An 18172-nucleotide genomic window follows, 5' to 3' on the forward strand; every position below is an offset into this window, starting at 1 on the left:
AAAACAATTACCATAAATCATCAAATTATGGACGGGATTCTATTTATATCCAGGCCTCGGATAATAGCCGGTCGTGGTCAATTCGGACAAATAAAGGCCAGTCCCCACATACAAGCCAAGGTAATAATTGCCTACCAGTAGGGCTATCAGTCCACGAGCACTAGAAGACATTGTTTTGAGTTAACTCAATGAAATAAGAGCTCTTCTTAATATTTTATATTGTTGGTTGGTTTAATAGTGTTGCCAATGAAAAGTCGTTGTCCTACACCATGGGTCTCCAACACGTCACTCTCAAGCTACCAGTCGCTTGCCGCCCCCTGCTGAGCTTGCCAGAGGCTGAAACAGTACATTTAAACACAATTGCTGCCACGACTCGAGGCATTCCAGACTACGAATTTAATAAAAAGTAAATCATGCATAATTAAAAATGAACTAAATTTAGGCTACTTGGCTACACAATAAGGTTTCCATTACAGCACAGCGGGTACATTCAATGCATGAATGAAAGCAGCTGTCTTTGTCTCGCAATAAACAGCAGGTGGAAATCCCGACACTCTTTCAACTAGCTCAATGAAACATAATAGAGAACCATCCAGCAGTCCCAACATTTAGCAATATAATCAAACAGTCCAAAAGTCAATTAAATCCCAAACCAAACCAAAAATATTCTGCTTTTGATAGCCTACCAGTATGCCGCTCCAAACGAAACGCATCTCTCACAATAAACCGCAGTAAGAAATAAAGGCCTGCCTCGAATAAGCCTGCCCCAAATAAAGGCCTGTGCTTTGTGCAGCCCAAGTAAATAAAATACCATTATTAAATGTAGAGCAAGAACAACCATGTGGTGACCCTGTTTTAGTGAGTAAAGATTAATTTAGGAATCTAGGAAGACATTTTGTGGAAACATGAGAGTGTGCTACGGGAACACACGTATAAAGAAAAACTTTGTTTGTTGTTGCACTTGTATGTTTTAAAAATGAATGTTTTATGAGTGAAGTATATTGCCATTGCTCTTAGTTCTTTAGAATTTAAGTTTTCTGTTTTGGTTGGTTGATAACATGTCAAAAAACGTTTTTTTCGTCACATTCTTCTGTTATGTCAAGGTCATTTTGGATGTTTTAACCTAAGAAACATCACATAGCACCTTTAATATTAGCTTACTCTACCAAACACATCATAGCAATTTGTACATACCAAAGGAAGAATCCATTTTCACACAGGTCTCGTCATTGGATACAAAGTTTGGTTGGTTTTCATCCCATCTTTGAAAATCCACTGGAGTCCCATCCATCCACCTATAGGAAATGGTTGAATGACCTTGATATTAGTCTATTTTGGGAAGAGTATGCTTTACTTTTAATTTCAAGTCATTAATGCCACAATTGTTCTTTGACCTAAAAAAGCAGCTATCCAGAGCCAAATGAATGAACACTTCATGGCTGAAAATTCAATACAATCAGGTATAATGATTAGCTAAATTCTTTGTTCAGGCTCACCATTTTTTTCTCATAACTTGCCACGACTATAAACACTATAGAATAACCGAATAGAGATATTCATGGTTTTGTAGTATAGTCTTGTTATTCGGCTATCCTAGTTATAAATTAGAAATCACATTTATAATTGGAGTGAATTTTCTTAGCTTGGGCTTACTCTGTGTTTTGATCCAAGTCTATTTTCAGTCCAATGTAAAATCCACGATATGCCTTTTGAATCTAGAAGACATAAAGATAGCAAAAATCTGTAAAGGTTACTTATAACAATCAGCATTAGTATTTGGTTGTAATACTACAGCTATGGCTGAACAGCCATGCAGATGTCAAATACCAACCCCATTCTCACTCTCATTGCCAACCCCATTCTCTGTCTCATTGGCTAACCAAAATATGAAGTGCCAATTGTAAATATCTCTTGGTAATATAACACATACAACAATTTACAAATTACAATTACCATTTATCAACAGTATCTATAGCAAAATAATGAATTACCTGTTTCCACAGAAACAATCTCTCTGCCTCACTATCGATTACAGCAAGGTCCCCATGTCCTTTTTTGCAAATTTTTTGAGCATCCTCCATTTGTTCCATTCGGTACTTTTTGATATAATACTGATGACCGTCGAATTCTATCCATCCATCTTCTGTGACATTATAACCTAAAGGCATGAATTAATATTTCTTTTGAAGTTATTGGTAAATGTTACTGCAATATATAATTTGTTAATTTATAGGTATGATTTTACTTGACAGACCAGACAGCAATACTGTACATCAACTGAGAATTAAGGTCTACCTGACATGTCCACAATTAAAAATGACATAAAAATTAAAACTACATTTCATAGATAAATCAGACACTTGGAAGATACTTACTTGGAATGGTAACATTGGATTCCAAAGGGGTCATCCCTGTGTTACAACAACAAAAAAGATTTGTAGATCACTTGACGGAACACACAAATTATCTTTGGTAGCCTATTTTTTTTTGGTAGAATGCACCACTGTTAAAAAAGATTAAGGCCTCTATCGTGCACCCTGCAAAAAGTGGCGCAAAGCTTATTCTTATCTTACACTCAATAAAGTGTTGATATTTCACATGCGCTTCTCTTCTATTGAACCTTGTGCCCAGGAGTGTGGTAAATAGCAACATAAGATGTGGTCTGGTGCATGATCCAAAAATCGCTGTATTACTCCCTCTAAAAATCATTACACCACTGACCAAGAAAAACCTGCTCTATAGCGAAAGGCGCATATAAAGGAACTAACAACTGGCCGTTGGCAACCATCGATTTAGAACTAGTAACGGCAGTTTGTCCTGCAAGTTGAAAAATGAGTTGATATGTGGCGGAAAGAAGTAGTTCTACAAACAAGACAGTTTTAGTGATTAAAAAGTGGAAATTATAAGAGCAAATGAACACAACGCAGTGTTACAACAGTGGTATAAGCGGAATAATGGACATGGCATTCGATCATCAGAAAATCAGAATTAATGCACAACGCCGTTGCGTGTAAGCATTACCACCTCGAACATGCAATAGGCTACTTTTCTGATAACTGCACACCGTGTCATCCATTATCCCTTACTGTATATAAATAATATTTTTCTTTCAATACAAAATACCGAAGTTATCAAAACCAAAGCATAAAAGTGTGTGTTTTAATAGCTGAGTACAGTTTTAGGATTATTATACTTAATTTAAATAGGCATCTAAAGAAAAACTTTGTTCTACCTTTTCGTATCTCACAAATGAATTTCAGATTCCTTTCACAAGCAAAGTCATTCCACGTCATCGATGAAAAATAAACTAGAGCACAATTCTCCATATTGTTTTTATTATTTGGCTCTTCTGGCGCCCAGTTTGTGAAAGAGGACTAAAAAGGAAAAAAAAATGATTAGTTAAACTTAAATTAGGCCTAAATATAACTGAAGATTAATAAACTATATATAATTTACAGAAATAATATAAGTATGAGATTATGCATGCATTATCCAATCATGTGCTATGAAATGAACATGTAGGAAGAAATGTGACTTCATGTGACTTTAACCTGAGACTCCATGCCTTGTACCCAATCAGTCCATGTAGCCTTTACAGTAATGAGCAATGCCAAAATCAATTAAAAGGCTTTCAAGCTGCCTGGATGATATTGCACTCACAATTGATAATAACATGTATGACCTCATGTGTATCTTGACTTACATAGGTAGGTGGTGTGGGATAGAACACCATGTTAAAATATAAGGAAAGTCTTCACAGCACTACATTACTAATTATATTGCCAGTAGATGGAAGTGCAAGCAAGTGTAACCTGTGTTGTGTTGAACCACGGGTTCAGCCCTGCTCACGCCCGGACTCGAACCCACAAACAGCAGATCCTCGGATCAAAAGTCGAGCTTAGCAATCGAGCTAAAACCCCAGGCTGCTAGCTTCCATGCCAGGGCTACTCTTAAGGTGTCGGGGAGTGAGGTTTACTAACGTTCCACACGCACAGCTATACTAGTTGGCATCTGTTACACAAACTTGAGAATAAAAAGGGATATAACAAAATGTTTGCGCTCCTGGCTTTTAAATGGAATGGGAGAGTGCACTCTCATTTATTTATTAGATGTTACCGCCAAAAACACCTATGATTAATTAAGAAACCTGAGTACAAGCCTTTTGAGCCATGCACTTTAGCATCTGATCATTCATTCACCCGTTAAACTAGCAAAAGTGGAGTTGGACACACCCCAAATTAGCCGTACAATCCACAAGATATCTACTTTGTGTGCGCTATGTCCGAATCCACTCGTGCTAGTTTAATGGCAGAAAAAAGTTGGGGCACCAGGCACATGGTTCAAAAGGGTCTTAATTCAAAAGGGTCTTAATTGTACACTGCACATACACTTATTCTTAATACTATTATAATGTTACTGTTTCTGCACTACAATGGTGCTGTTACCACACTGCACATAGCTGTACATACTGTACATATCTGTCTATATGGTTCATTCTAAATATCCATATTCAGTTTTTCTGTAACACATTCTGTTACACTGCATATATCTATATTGTTCTTACTACTACTATAATGGCACTGCCACTAAATTGATATCTGTACATGTTGTTCACATTGTTCATATTACATGGCCATATTTATTCTGCTCTTATAAGTACACTGCACATATTTATATTTAATTTATACTACTCTAAACCACCTTCTGCAAAACAACTGTATACTGTCTACACTGCACTTTATTTCTTGTCCTGTCTATGCACCACCTGTCCATACTTTGTATATCACATTGCACTTTTTTTCTGCTTTCTTTGAACTTCTGGTTAGACACAAACTGCATTTTGTTGTCTCTGTACTCTGTACTCTGCACAATGACAATAAAGTTGAATCTAATCTAATCTAATTATGGGTGTCCTGTAAAGCTTGCACCTTGGCACATTGCTATTATAATGACCGATTTGCCAAGTGAACGCAAATCATGGGGATTTCTTGAAAACAATTTAAAACCAAGATAACTACAGTTAGTATGGTCTCTGATAATCCAAGTGCAGCCCCCATTTCTGAACTCACTGAAGACCCATCAGACCATGTGTAGCCAACATTAGGATCTGCAGCGCTGTAACCAATCCATGCATGATCATCTCTGACAAGTACAAATGGAGACAGTAAGTTCCAGGACAGGAAATCATAGCATGTTATTTGCTTAATTAGAGAGAAGTCGTTCTGAACATCATAGGTGTTATTGTAATTACAGTACACACAAAAAATTATTATTAAGATTCTTACTCCTGTTCAACTTTGAGTCGATCCAAATGACTGTGAATACTTATCAAATCCCCACCAATAGATCTACAAAACGCCAAAGCTTCAAACCAAGTTCTTTCTTCATAATACAACTTGGAAAAAAAAGAAACACCAGATTGGTTACACCAAGTTGTTACTGAATTTTGCAAATGACAGTGACGGTGCTGAAACCCGTAATTGACAGTGCTGAACCTTGTAACAGAAGTGTCTGACTCCCAGGGGTTTCCATCCCTCTGCACAGCTGGGAGCGGGTGAGGTAGGTGGGGCTGGGGTGGTCACCACTCCCTGGGCCTGGTGCTTGCAGATGTACTTCTCCTTGTTGGAGCAGCTCAGCACATCCCACAGTCCGGCCAAAGTCCCAGTCGTCATGGCCACACAACCCTGCTTTTGGCCTATTTTGACAAAACACAGAAAGTTTAAAATCTTACTTCTTAATTGATTTATTATCTTTATAAATATATATATATATATACATCATACAAAACATACACACCTGGCATACGTGTATTCCAGTGAGTGTAGGGGACATTTTGTGAGTTGGACCATTCAAACGTGTAACGGTCTCTTTGGTTAGACAACCCAATCCAGAAGTGCTTCTCTGGTCTGGCTCCCACCAGGCTGATGAGGAAGGCATTCTCTACTCTGAAGGGGAAATATTTAGTGCTGTTTATTTTAATGTATATATTACAAAGACAATATTCCTATTACCCATAGTAATATTTTCCGGACTATAAGTCACACTTTTTTCGTAGTTTGGCTGGTCCTGCGACTTATAGTCAGGTGTGACATATATATGAAAATATATATAATTGAACATGTTTTTAAATGTTAATTCATATTAACTGACATGAACCCTACATGAAACATTTCCGTCTACAGCCGCAAATGAGCGCTCTAGGCTTGTAGAATGAGATCAAGTCAGACATGTTTTCGGTGGGTTTGGGGGTGTCACCCCCGGGAAAAATGTATTAAATATTGTTATGTAAATGCACAAGTTCTGCACACTTTCAGTCAGAGATTAGTGCTTGCACTATGCCTGAAACACGTGTGCATACCTAAATCCTCAAATTATGGCCGGGATTCTATTTATAGCCGGGACTCAGATTAGGACAAATAAAGGCTGGTAAAAATTGTCTACATTGTTTCAATTTAAGTCATAAAAGAGCTCTTCTTAATATTTTATATTGTTGGTTGGTTTAATACTGTTGCCAATAAAAAGTCATTGTGCTACACCATGGGTCTCCAACACGTCGCTCTCAAGCTAGTCACTTGCCCCCCCCTTTCTGAGCTTGCCAGAGGCTGAAGCAGTAACCTACATTTAAACACAATTGCTGTTGTGAGGCATTCCAACCTACGGATTTTATCAAAACGTAAATCATGCATAATTAAAAAAAAATAACTCAATTTAGGCTATCATAGACCTTTTTGGCTATACGCAATAAGGTTTCCATTATAGTACACCGCATGTTCCATGAATGAATGAAAGCGGATGCCTTGTCTCGCAATAAGCGACACTCTTTCAACTACATGAAACTTAATAGTGAACCATCATACCCCCAGATTGCAGTGGCAATCAGTCCCAACATTTAGCAATATAATCAAACAGTCCAAACGTAAATTAAATCCCAAACCAAAACAAACATCTTCTGCTTTTGATATCCTGGTATGCCGCTCCAAACAAAATGCATGTCTCACAATAAAACGCGCCACATATGAAATAAAGGCCTGCCTCAAATACAAGCCTGCCCCAAATAAAGGTACTGTGCTTTGCGCAGCCTAAGTAAATAAAAGACCCCAGCCATAATTTGAGGATTTACTGCACGATAGTCTGTCTCCTAAACATTTCATCACCCGTTATCCAGACATGCATGAAAACATTTGAAAACAAAACTCACAGCCATAGGTTATTTTGAGAATGATGATGACTTTCTCTTCTGCATTGTCCTAACCGTTAAAACGAGGCATATGATGAGGCATTGCAACTGTTTACAGAGATACACTGTACTGTATAAGGTTGGGTGCAAAGATTAATATGCAGACTGTTACGATTGACTGACACACGCACGCACACACATTATCGAAATTATACGCCGGATGCTTTAGGCTATACTCTTTCTACATGGGTTTAGTTAATGATCAGGCTATCATAAGAACACACTTTAATAGTGATTGGCTATCATAAGACCACACTTGGTGTTGATTGGTGTAAACTGGGACATTTTAGTGTCCCGACAGGCTTTTGTCGGGACTCGGGACACGCAACTCAAAATCAGTTAAACCAGGACATCTGGTCACATTCTGTGTGAGTTGAATAACTTGCCTTTTCAGATTAAATGTCCATACTGGTTAAGAAAGACATATGAACAGTCTCTAAAATAAGGGTAGTCCTTATTAGCCTATAGCGTCATTGAAGGTTTGCACATTCTTTTAAGCACGCATCTTTTTTTCTCTCTCGCTCTCTCGGGGGTAGCCTGCCGAGCATTTGCTCTGCTGCCGGCTTGTGCGTCGACATTGCCCAAAAGTGCGTCCACATGCCCAAAATGCTTGATTGCATTGCATTCTCCACATTTTTAGCTACAGGGCGCCACAGCCGCATTCATGTACCACATCAGCATTTTTATTTAGTGAATCGTTGCCGCCTTCTTATCGCCCAGCTCACCTCATTTCACTCCTTCATCCATTTTCAACATTCCCGGTAGAATTCTCATCAATCTTTTTGGCCTCTATGTGTCCAGTTACAAAGTCTCTGTCTGTTCTTGGTCTTGGTTTTTGTGAAATAAATTTTAAATAAATGCGACTTATAGTCCGGTGCAACTTATTAATTTTTTTCCCTCTTCATGACACATTTTTTAACTGATACGACTTATACTCCGGAGTGACTTATAGTTCGGAAAATACGGTAGATAGTCTTAAATAGACATTTTAAAATGGATAGTTCCGGTCCTTGATTATGATTGGCTGAATCTTGTGTGATGCCATTGTAAAATCCACCATAACCCTACACCTTTAACGTATTTCGTTCTATGTTACTGTGCCACTGCAAATTGATACAAAAGTTAAAAGTTCCTGCGTCTCAATGTTGCTTGGCATGGTGGTGGTGTAGCAGTAATGTCTATTACCTAGCCATTTTGTTAACCAGTCAACATTAACTTTTCACTTTGACTGTTAACTTTAGCTGTGATTACCTGTTTGGTATGTCAACCAGGTGAGCTCCACTGTCTTGGCAACTCTTCTTTGCCTCATCAAATGCCTTTGTTGTTGATCCAACAAAGTAGCAGTTGTAGCCATACCTGATCCATCCCTGGGAGGAAAAAAGATGGCTTAATGATGATTGGATGGATGGTTATGATGAATAGATTGAGGAGCAATCAGTTTCTTTAAATGGAAAGCACACTCACAGCTTTGCAGCCAGTGTTCTCAGTCTCAGATTTAGAGGAAGATTGAGAGTTTCCAGCTCTTTTACAAATGAACCCATTCTTTTCTTCACAACTGGTATCTGCCCACTTTCCATCCTGATGGCACAGAGACAACAGTGACTTTCCAAAAACCTTTAACTCTCCTTACAACTTAAGCCTACTTTAATGTGTTTAGATAGACAGTACATTGTAGGTGGTGGTACGCGGGGGAAAAGGTTTGGGAACCGCTGGTTTAAAGGATGTTACTGTACACCCAAAACACCCATGACTGATTAAGAAACATAAGAACAACCCTTTTGAACAATAATCACAAAATCACATTGTTAAATTAGTAAATGTGGACTGGACATGCCTTAACTGTGTCTTTGACCAGGCATTACAAATCGCTAAAATAGGGCCCTAAAAACCAAAGAACATTTAAAGGAGAACTCCCGCAATTATTCACACTGTTGGTAGCCTACGAGGAAAAAAAAACCGAAATCAGTGCTACCTAGCTTGCTGCAGCCAATAGCTAGAGCAACCAGGCATCTTTCAAATCACACCCCTAGTAGATGCAATGATATTCAGCCTAAAGTCGGGAAAAGAGTTCAGTACACAATACTGTAGTTAAGTTGACGAGTGGTCAAAACCATTGTCAGCAACTGTATCTTACTTTGCCCCCCATCAGGACGCAGTCCTCCAGTACAGAGCGGTGGTGAGATGGCTCCTCAGTGTCCCATGTGGTGAACGTGACGGGAGACTGATCGCTCCACTCAAACAGAAGCTGTGTCTTTTGGTCATTCAGACCGATCCACAGCTTATCTGTCTCCACTGCAAAGGGAACGAACAGAGGGCAGGAGAAACACTGATGATTGATTAATCAGAAATTGCATGATGTGTCTTTTCATAAGATGGTCTTTTTTCAGATTCATTTAATTTCATTCATTCATCTCTTTTAGACTTTGACTAAAGTTTATCAACAAACAATGATCTCATGCATGAACTATAGCTATTGTGTGTGTGTGTGTGTGTGTGTGTGTGTGTGTGTGTGTGTGTGTGTGTGTGTGTGTGTGTGTGTGTGTGTGTGTGTGTTTGTGTGTGTGTGCGTGTATGTGTGCATGTGGAAGCTGTGGTTAGGATCATGCACATGGTATGGATTTATTTTGCCTAGCTGTTAAATCAGTTTTAGTCCCACCTGAGACTTTGCACTTTGCCCTTCATTCAAATTAGGGCCTTTAGATTATTTTGCTAAGTTTGTTTACTGGGAGTTTGTTTACATGTCTCATTTCATTTCACTGTATCCAATCTCATTTCACTCACTGTATCCAAGCTGTGAGAGCACAAAGCTTTGCTCCTCTATGTCATGAATGCTTACTAAATGTCCACCAGCATTCAAACACTGACTGTTAGAATCCTTCCATGTGTTCTTTGTACGATTCAGAAAATAGCAGTGACCTGCATATGGAATCCATGGAGCACTGCAAGAAACAGGTGGCCCTGAGAGACAGAGGGAGGGTTGTCAGGTGATGAGGAACTGAAAGCATTTTATATCAATAAATGAAATGTAATGAATGTGGAACTGTTTACCTGGAGTAACAGCAGGAATCGTGGTTCTTTTCTCGCAAATATATGCATGCTTTTTTGAACACAACTTGTTTTCCCAGGAATTAGTTTCTATGGTGTTCAAGGAAGCACAAGACCATCCCTCAGCACGGCTTGGCTGGCCTGAAGAAAATGATTGAACACGATTTAACATTTTACAGCATTTAAGATTTGTTCTTTACAGATACATACATGTCTTCAATCTGAAGCATTCACAGTGTGAGAATCATTAAATTATGCAGAGAGAGATAGAAAATAACACAACACACCAACATCCCATCTCAGGTAGCGAAATGGAGATCCATCTGTCCATTGCCAGCCGCTCTCAGTGTTCAGTTGGTTTAGCCCAATCCAAAAAATAGTTTGAAATCCACTTGTGATACCTTTGTGTTCAAATTAGCTTCAGAATTAGCACGACAGAACTGATTTATCTTACAATAGACATACCTTTCTGTGGCAACTGAGAATAAGGCAGACAAAACAACATGACAAATGTAATCTGAGCTATTTGGTCACCTGATATGTAGGTTTGCTCCTGGGGCTCAGTTATACTCAGCAGGTCTGAGTCCTGCTGCTGACAGCTCCTTCTGGCTTGGTGCCAAGTGAGGGCGGAGTTTTCGTTGACCTGGTAAAAGACGCCAGTCACTGGATTTTTCTTCCAGTCCTTAGTTGCTGCAGAGTGTAAAGAATATGCTAATTATTATCTTGAATCAGTATAACTGAGGGTATCACAAATCTTGAGGTGATTAGAGTTTTGGTCTATCTGTTTAACTCAAACCAATTGAGATAAGTATATTTTCTGGAATATAAAAGCAACTTACATTTAGTGGGACAGAAGCCCCAACCATTCGGGTAGTCTCTGTCAGTCAAACAAGTCTGTAGTAGGTTACAGTCTGAGTACCAATTTCCCTCATATTTGAATGGAAAATGGCATGGACTACCATAGGCGTTGCCCCCAATTGTGTACAGCTCTGTTAAAACAATTTAAGGTATTAGTAAAATTCCAACAAAACATAAAAACATATATTAGCATAGCACATATTTGTTTTCTTTTTTCAGTAACAATTGCCATACTTTAACTGTTTTATTTCAACACAGTTCCAACTTCCCTTTTAGCAACAATGCTGCATATGATATAAAATAGCAATTCCATACTGAAAACCTGCACTTTACTACCATTAAGCTAAGGGTAACAATTGAAAGTTCAGTGTCTATTTGAAGAGTTTGGTTCCAAAACGCTATTTAATGAATTTGAAATATATTTTTTTACATTTTGTTTTCCAAGTAATTTCAGTAGAACTATAATGGGGTATTGTTATATGATTTATCTTTACTCAATCAAAACAGCAAAACTGCAATTTGATTGATATTACCTGAAATACACAATTAAATAGGCTGACTTTTTATTTTTTTTAAAAACGGGTATGTGTTTTGGAACCAAACGCTTCATTTGTACCTGGGTACTGGTAGTTAGTGTACTGCACTTTTATGATACTGTCTCAAGGTGAGGTGTAATATAATGGAAGTATCCTGACCCAAAAATTGTTCAATTATGACAGATTTTTAGCAACTGTTTGACATCATAACTTGGTCCACTTGTATTTAATGTACTGTAGTCACTTATATTCAACATAACCAATAAATTCTACTCAACATACCTTGGTATGGCTGTGAGCAAAGGCCCTCTGCAGTGCCATGTATTAACCACTGACTAGCAGCTCCAATGTCTTGGGTGAGTTTCAGAACTTTGTTTTCATCTTGAGATAAGAAAAGATTGGTTCCCTTCAGATTTAACAGTGTGCCATTCTTGCACTCCCACTTTTGGAGATCACTTGTTTCATCACAGATGTACCACTGCAGGCCTGAGCCGTCCGATTTGCTCCCAGCTCCCAGACATCTGCTCATCTGAACATTAAGGATGCGGTCGTTGGATGTCCAGCGGAACTGCTGACTCAGTTGGTTGGAATCACAGTAGAACAGCTTCAGAGGCTGATAGCCTTTTAGGCATTTGTTTACATTTTTGTCGTACATCAAGAAATTATTTTCTATTGGACAAAAAACAAGGCAGTAGATTGAAAAACAATGCTAATCTGAAAAACAAGTGTTCCATTTAAATATTTTTTTAAGGCAATCCTTAAAGAGATGATTAGCTATAACACTGACTTAATCAGTGATGACCTCAATAACCATCAAACGGTTATTAGAAGCCTAATTAAGAGCTTTAACATTGTTATTAGTACAAGCAGTAGCCTAGTAACAGCGGTGATAGTATGACAATGATGAATTGTAATCAAACTCAAAATAACCATTCCAATAATGACAACTTAATTATATTGCAATTATATATTAACAATTACAACATGGTTGACTTTAATTGAATGAGTTTCAGTATGATAAGGTACACACTACAGGCTACATTCTTGCACAGTAGGCATACCTGATTGACTGGAACACAGTGTGACATGAAGTATGACCAGAGCCATTGCCCATGGTGTTGTCCTCATTGTAGCAGACTTCTGCCTGTACAAGCTCTCTGTGTGTGTGAAGCTAGGCTCTAAAAGCGTGAGCCAAGACTGAAAGTGACACAGTCAAAGGAGCGGGCTATATATGACAAGGGGCAAAATCAATGAGTCAGCTGAACAACATTTTTCAGTGTAGCTGACACGGTCATATACAGTATGCCTCTGATTATAGCCTATTTCCCCCCAGGAATTTTAAACACAATTTTGCACAACCCATTTTTGAATGATTGTCATTCTCATTGGTTTAATAATAATAATAATAATAATAATAATAATAATAATAATAAGCTTTATTTGTATAGCACCTTTCATACACAGAATGCAGCTCAAAGTGCTTTACATTTGAAGCATGTAACACAATAATAGTCAGTCAGTCATTATCAATCATTTTTCTTTGCTGTTTATGATCTACTCAGCAACATATCAAAAATATAGAAAATGACGTCATAAGACTGGCAGCCTTAACCCTCTTACCCCCCACAAGCACGCCATATGGCAACTGTGGCAAGGAAAAAACTCCCATATTCCAGGAAGAAACCTTGAGCAGAACCTGACTTAATAGGGGGAGCCCATCTGCTTCTGGCTGGCTGCGCCCTCCAATAGTAGCAGATGTAGAATAATCTGAAAATGTAGTCTACAGGATAAGATGAGTTAACTAAAAGCTTTCCTGTACAGGTATGTTTTCAGATCTTTTTAAAAATATTTACTGAACTCACCTGCTTGATGTACAGAGGCAGGGTGTTCCATAGTTTGGGGCATAATGGATAAACGCAGCTTCTCCACTTTGTTTGTGGAGCACTTTGGGTAATGCATTAAAAGATTAGAATTGGATGATCTAAGTTTCCTTTGTGGTTGATAAGATATTAAAAGCTCAGAGATATATGAAGGTGCTATGCCATTCAGAGCTTTGTAAGTAATTAACATAACCTTAAAATCAATTCTATAGGAAATAGGGAGCCAGTGCAGTTCAGCCAACACAGGGGTGATGTGTTCTCTCTTCTTAGTCTTAGTTAAAAGTCTAGCCGCAGAGTTCTGTATGAGTGCCAATTTCTTTAGATGTTTTTTTGGAAGACCAGTGAAAGTGCATTGCAGTAGTCTAACCTGCTAGTGATAAAGGCGTGAATTAGTTTTTCTGCATCTTGTTGAGTTAAAAGGGCCGACTTTGGCAATGTTTCTCAAGTGGAAATAGGCTGTCTGAGTAACTTTACTGATATGGGGCTTAAAACTTAACTCTGCATCTAAGATGACACCGAGGCTTGTTACTTTTGGTTTGACCTGGTGTGCCAAGTTCCCCAGATTACTAAGAATAATATCTAGCTTTAGTTTTGGTCCAACCAGAAGTACCTCTGTTTTGTCATCATTTAGTTTCAAAAAGTTTTTGCTCATCCACTGATTAATGGAGGTTAGGCATGCAGTGAGGGAGCAAAGGCCATCTGGGTTAGTTGGCTCCACAGAAAGATACATTAAATGATGTTACGCCCCAAACACACCCATGACTGATTACCTAGGAACACCTTGTTGCGTTATGTGCTCTACGTTTGATAACGAAAACACTCCCAATGTGGACTGGACATCCTACTAAATTTGAATAAGCTTTTGACTAGTGACGATGCGCTTTAGACTGTCACGATAGGGCCCTAAAATTGAATTAGGATGAATAAAGCTCTCTTTCACACATGATAGTGTTGCTTATTTGTCAACAAAAAACCTTTTAAAGAGAGAGAGAGGCAGCATACTCCACAATAAAACAAGTTAAAAAGTTCTGAGTGCTCCGGTCATCCCTGGGTTTAGTCTCTTTGAAGTAGCTCAGCCAGTTTCTCTTCTGAATCAAAGCTTCTGTCTTCTGATTTGTTTTTTCAATGCTTCCCACTCCCACTATCTCCACTAGGCTACTGTCTGCGTTCTGAAAAATACTGATATACTGCCTGGTATTTTCTCTTAATGCTGGTTGTCTGTATATCATAGCTATTCAAATAGAATTTTAAGGAAATAAAAAAAAAGTATATTTAAAATTTCACATCAGTTTTTATGGTGTTTTTGTCTTTCCAACTTTATTTTATTATATTGTCCTGTAGCATTAGATTGAAAAAGTGCCTTCTGTAAAACTTCTGTGCAGTGACTAATATCTCATGCCTGGTGTTTCTGGGCATTCATCTGGTTGGAGTTATTGTAAAGGTGTCTGCCATCCCATCATCCACTCATGCAGAAGAACCTGCTGCAGAACTGGTCTCCTGGTGGGGTCTGGGTGGAGGCACCACCCAATTAGATGTTTACATTCTAAAAAACAAAGCAAAACTTTTTCTTGACCTCTACTTCATCATAGTCATCAGGGTTAATATCACCACCACTCCTACTACTACTACTAGTATTAATAATAATAATAATGATAATCACCTTCAGAAAGTCCTTTTTTGAATTTTAGCTGACCAGCAATTATCTCTGACCGTTTGTTAAAGGGCAAGTCTCCACAGACCATGCTGAAGAGCAGGATGCCAAGAGACCAGATGGTGGCAGGTCTGCCACTGTACCTGCCATCCAGGAGCCACTCGGGGGGACAGTACTCATCAGTGCCTGACATACAGAATAAGACCTGTCATTCACCCAAGTCATTGGTAATGTATGCCTGCTCCACACAACTATTCAAGTTCATTCTAGTTCAGTTTTCCTTTACTGCATCTTAGTGCTTAATTTTTTTAATATTAGTGCTTTAATAAGGTCTGCTCACACAGAAAGGTAAACTAGTCTTTCTCTCCTAAGGGCTGAAGCAGGAGGCAATTAAAGGTACCGTCAGTGATCATACGCAATTTGAAGCCTATAACATTTTTTGTCACATTCAGCAATTATCTCCTCATGACCGCTATATTCCTGTACACTGATAAAAAAAAAAAACGGTCTCTAGAGGCAGCTTAGGCTCCGAAAACTGGAAACCAACAAAGTGGGGGCAGCCTGTCCCAAAACAAAACCCTGCGTGGAGTTTCTCTGGGAATACTGAAGGGAAGAGTGAGCAACCTTTGGCATGTTTTGTTTGGTCCTTGGTTAAAATATGTGCATTGTTTTGGACAAAAGCGTCTGCTAATAAATTTACATATAAATAAAAATAATATAAACACAAACAAACGCGACTTCCTGCGCAATCGCTAACTGCACCTTTAAGTATGTCAACTTATTATCTTAACCACAGGTTGGTTATTAGCGTTAAGAGCATCCTCTTCCTCAAACTCTGACCAGCAAAGTCCCGGTACATGGTATCTCTCAGCAGGTCTCCACAGCCAAAGTCAATCAGCTTGACACGGAGACTGTCCGTTTGCACCAGCAGATTCTCCAACTTTATGTCTCGATGCAGGACGCCTCGCTCGCAGCAGTGCAACACCGCATGCGCCACCTGCAGCATGACCACACGCGCCAGGCACTCGTCCAGTCGGCCCCCCAACTCGTCTATGAAGTCGAACAGGTCCATGCAAGGGTAGGGCCGCTCCAAGACCAGGATGAAGTTCTCTGGCTCCTCGTACCAGTCCAGCAGCTGGAGGACATAGGGGCTGCTGGGAGGCTGGCTGACCAGGTGCATCAGTGCCACCTCCAGAGGTAAGGCTTGTTTCTCAGCAGGCTGACAGGATGCAACAAAGGGGATATGATTACATGCAGGGATGCAGAGTCATCATGCAGGTTGCTACAGTTTCAGAATTCAAGGTTTTGTATCTCCAAGGGAACTTACAGCACAAAGTTTTGTCTACAACTTATAACATATAAGATACAGTATATAACATGTACAGCATTATGTAACATACAACACTATTAGTAACAGATTAACATACAACACATTCACTTCAGGTGGATGATATGCATTATGGATGATATGCATTATATAAGCAGGGGAATGATATGCATTATACTGTGCAAATTGCCATTTACCTCCAAGCAGCCCACACAGTGGCCACTTACCAGTTTTAAATAAGGCTCACATCTATATTTTTTCACATATTTGATAGCAACCTGCAAAGACGAACCAAATGTATACCAGTTAATAAAATGAATTCCTGTTCCATCACTCATGAGTTGATCACTGTGAGTCACTGGCCGCACACTTGCCTGAGTTCCATCTGACTTCCTCAGTCCAGAGTAGACTGACCCACATCCGCCCTTCCCTAGAATATCACCAGTGATGTAGACCTTTGAGAAGTCATCTGCAACTCACAGAAGTTAAGTTCCCTGTCAGAAAACCCTCTTGCCTGTGGCAGCATAGTCATTTCTCCTTAATAAAATTGATTCACTACAATGTATGAACTTAAAATTGATTTACTAGGATGAATAAAGCACTCTGGTCAGCCTCCCTCTTTCACACATGATAATGTTCAGTGCCTTTTCAGACCTCCATGGGCCCCTAAGCAAAATCCCTTTCCAATTTTGAATGTCTTGTCTATTGAAGTTACCAAATATAGTGTTTTGCCCCATAAAGGACTAGCATAAAGAAAATATTTGTGTGTAAATCACCTTCACAGCCAATTTTAGGGTCTGCTTTTGATGGTTGCTGTACATATCCCCTTACAAAAATGAACTGCAGTTACAGTATAGTTGAAGTACATTGCAGTTATAGGCTACTGCAGTAGGCTATAGTAGTATTATCATGTCCAAAATACTGCATTTCCTGCATAAGAACTGCAAACATTTCCTCCAAAACTGCGGTTTTGATACTCAGAAAACTGCAGTTTGACACTTGAAGTACCGATTAGAAGATTAGATTAGAGGCCTTGCATGTTTCTGCTGAAAAACTGCTAGTTTCATCTCAAGCACATTTAAAGCATTTAAACACATTTAAAGATGCGATTATTTTTTCAAAAATGTAGCCAGTCACCAGCATTAAAAAAAAAAAAAAACGGAATATGCGGTTATATTTCACAACTTTTGCAAAGTAGGCCTATTCTGACTGGGAAAGGCTGGCAAGAAAGCCGCAGACAGATCAGGGGATTCACTGTCCTTGTCATGAGCTCTCTCTCTGCCTGGTAACACACGCTGATTGAAGTCTGATGACCTCCACCTGTTCCTGCTCTGCTCTGCCTCACCCTCGTTTACCTACCAGCTGCACTGCATTCACCACTCATCATGCCCTGTATATAAAGCCTTGCTTTTCAGTCCACACTTGTCAGATCGTCTGCAACCAGCACCAGTTACCTGCCTGTTTTTTGGAAAACGCCTCTGACTCTTTGCCTGTGATCCCGGACCATTTCGACTACTTCTGTGTTCTCCAGCCCCGTAATCTTGACCTGCCTTCCGTCCCTCTTCTCTACCACCGCCTAGTCCTTGACTGTACTGCTGCTTCGTTTCAATTGCTGTTGTGTGTGTGTTTCCCCCAGGA

General features: G+C 39.1%; 2 protein-coding genes across 2 annotated transcripts in view; both read right to left on the bottom strand.

Moving 5' to 3' along the window:
• LOC125300199 (macrophage mannose receptor 1-like) overlaps positions 1–12859 on the bottom strand; it is a 28470-nt gene extending 15611 nt beyond the window's left edge. Inside the window, exons 1-19 of the mRNA XM_048251909.1 lie at positions 12738–12859; positions 11959–12345; positions 11122–11271; positions 10817–10972; positions 10570–10683; positions 10286–10423; positions 10019–10195; positions 9372–9529; positions 8702–8815; positions 8489–8604; positions 5797–5945; positions 5496–5695; positions 5286–5395; positions 5070–5142; positions 3233–3374; positions 2376–2411; positions 1992–2158; positions 1654–1715; positions 1195–1295 (exon numbers count right to left, since the gene is read on the bottom strand). Coding sequence (XP_048107866.1) covers positions 1195–1295; positions 1654–1715; positions 1992–2158; positions 2376–2411; positions 3233–3374; positions 5070–5142; positions 5286–5395; positions 5496–5695; positions 5797–5945; positions 8489–8604; positions 8702–8815; positions 9372–9529; positions 10019–10195; positions 10286–10423; positions 10570–10683; positions 10817–10972; positions 11122–11271; positions 11959–12345; positions 12738–12804 — 2617 coding nt within the window. The 5' untranslated portion in view covers positions 12805–12859. The remainder of the gene's footprint in view (positions 1–1194; positions 1296–1653; positions 1716–1991; positions 2159–2375; positions 2412–3232; positions 3375–5069; positions 5143–5285; positions 5396–5495; positions 5696–5796; positions 5946–8488; positions 8605–8701; positions 8816–9371; positions 9530–10018; positions 10196–10285; positions 10424–10569; positions 10684–10816; positions 10973–11121; positions 11272–11958; positions 12346–12737) is intronic.
• A 1999-nt stretch (positions 12860–14858) lies between these two features.
• Positions 14859–16986, bottom strand: LOC125301109 (serine/threonine-protein kinase pim-3-like). Its single transcript, XM_048253388.1, has 4 exons — positions 16909–16986; positions 16048–16426; positions 15217–15393; positions 14859–15099 (listed from the first exon to the last, which is right to left on the bottom strand). Exons 2-4 carry the CDS (start codon positions 16385–16387, stop codon positions 14987–14989), a joined length of 630 nt encoding a protein of 209 aa, XP_048109345.1. The 5' UTR covers positions 16388–16426; positions 16909–16986; the 3' UTR covers positions 14859–14986.
• Between the last annotated feature and the right edge of the window lie 1186 nt (positions 16987–18172).

The sequence above is a fragment of the Alosa alosa genome, chromosome 1 (assembly GCF_017589495.1).
Source record: "Alosa alosa isolate M-15738 ecotype Scorff River chromosome 1, AALO_Geno_1.1, whole genome shotgun sequence".
NCBI lineage: Eukaryota > Metazoa > Chordata > Actinopteri > Clupeiformes > Clupeidae > Alosa > Alosa alosa.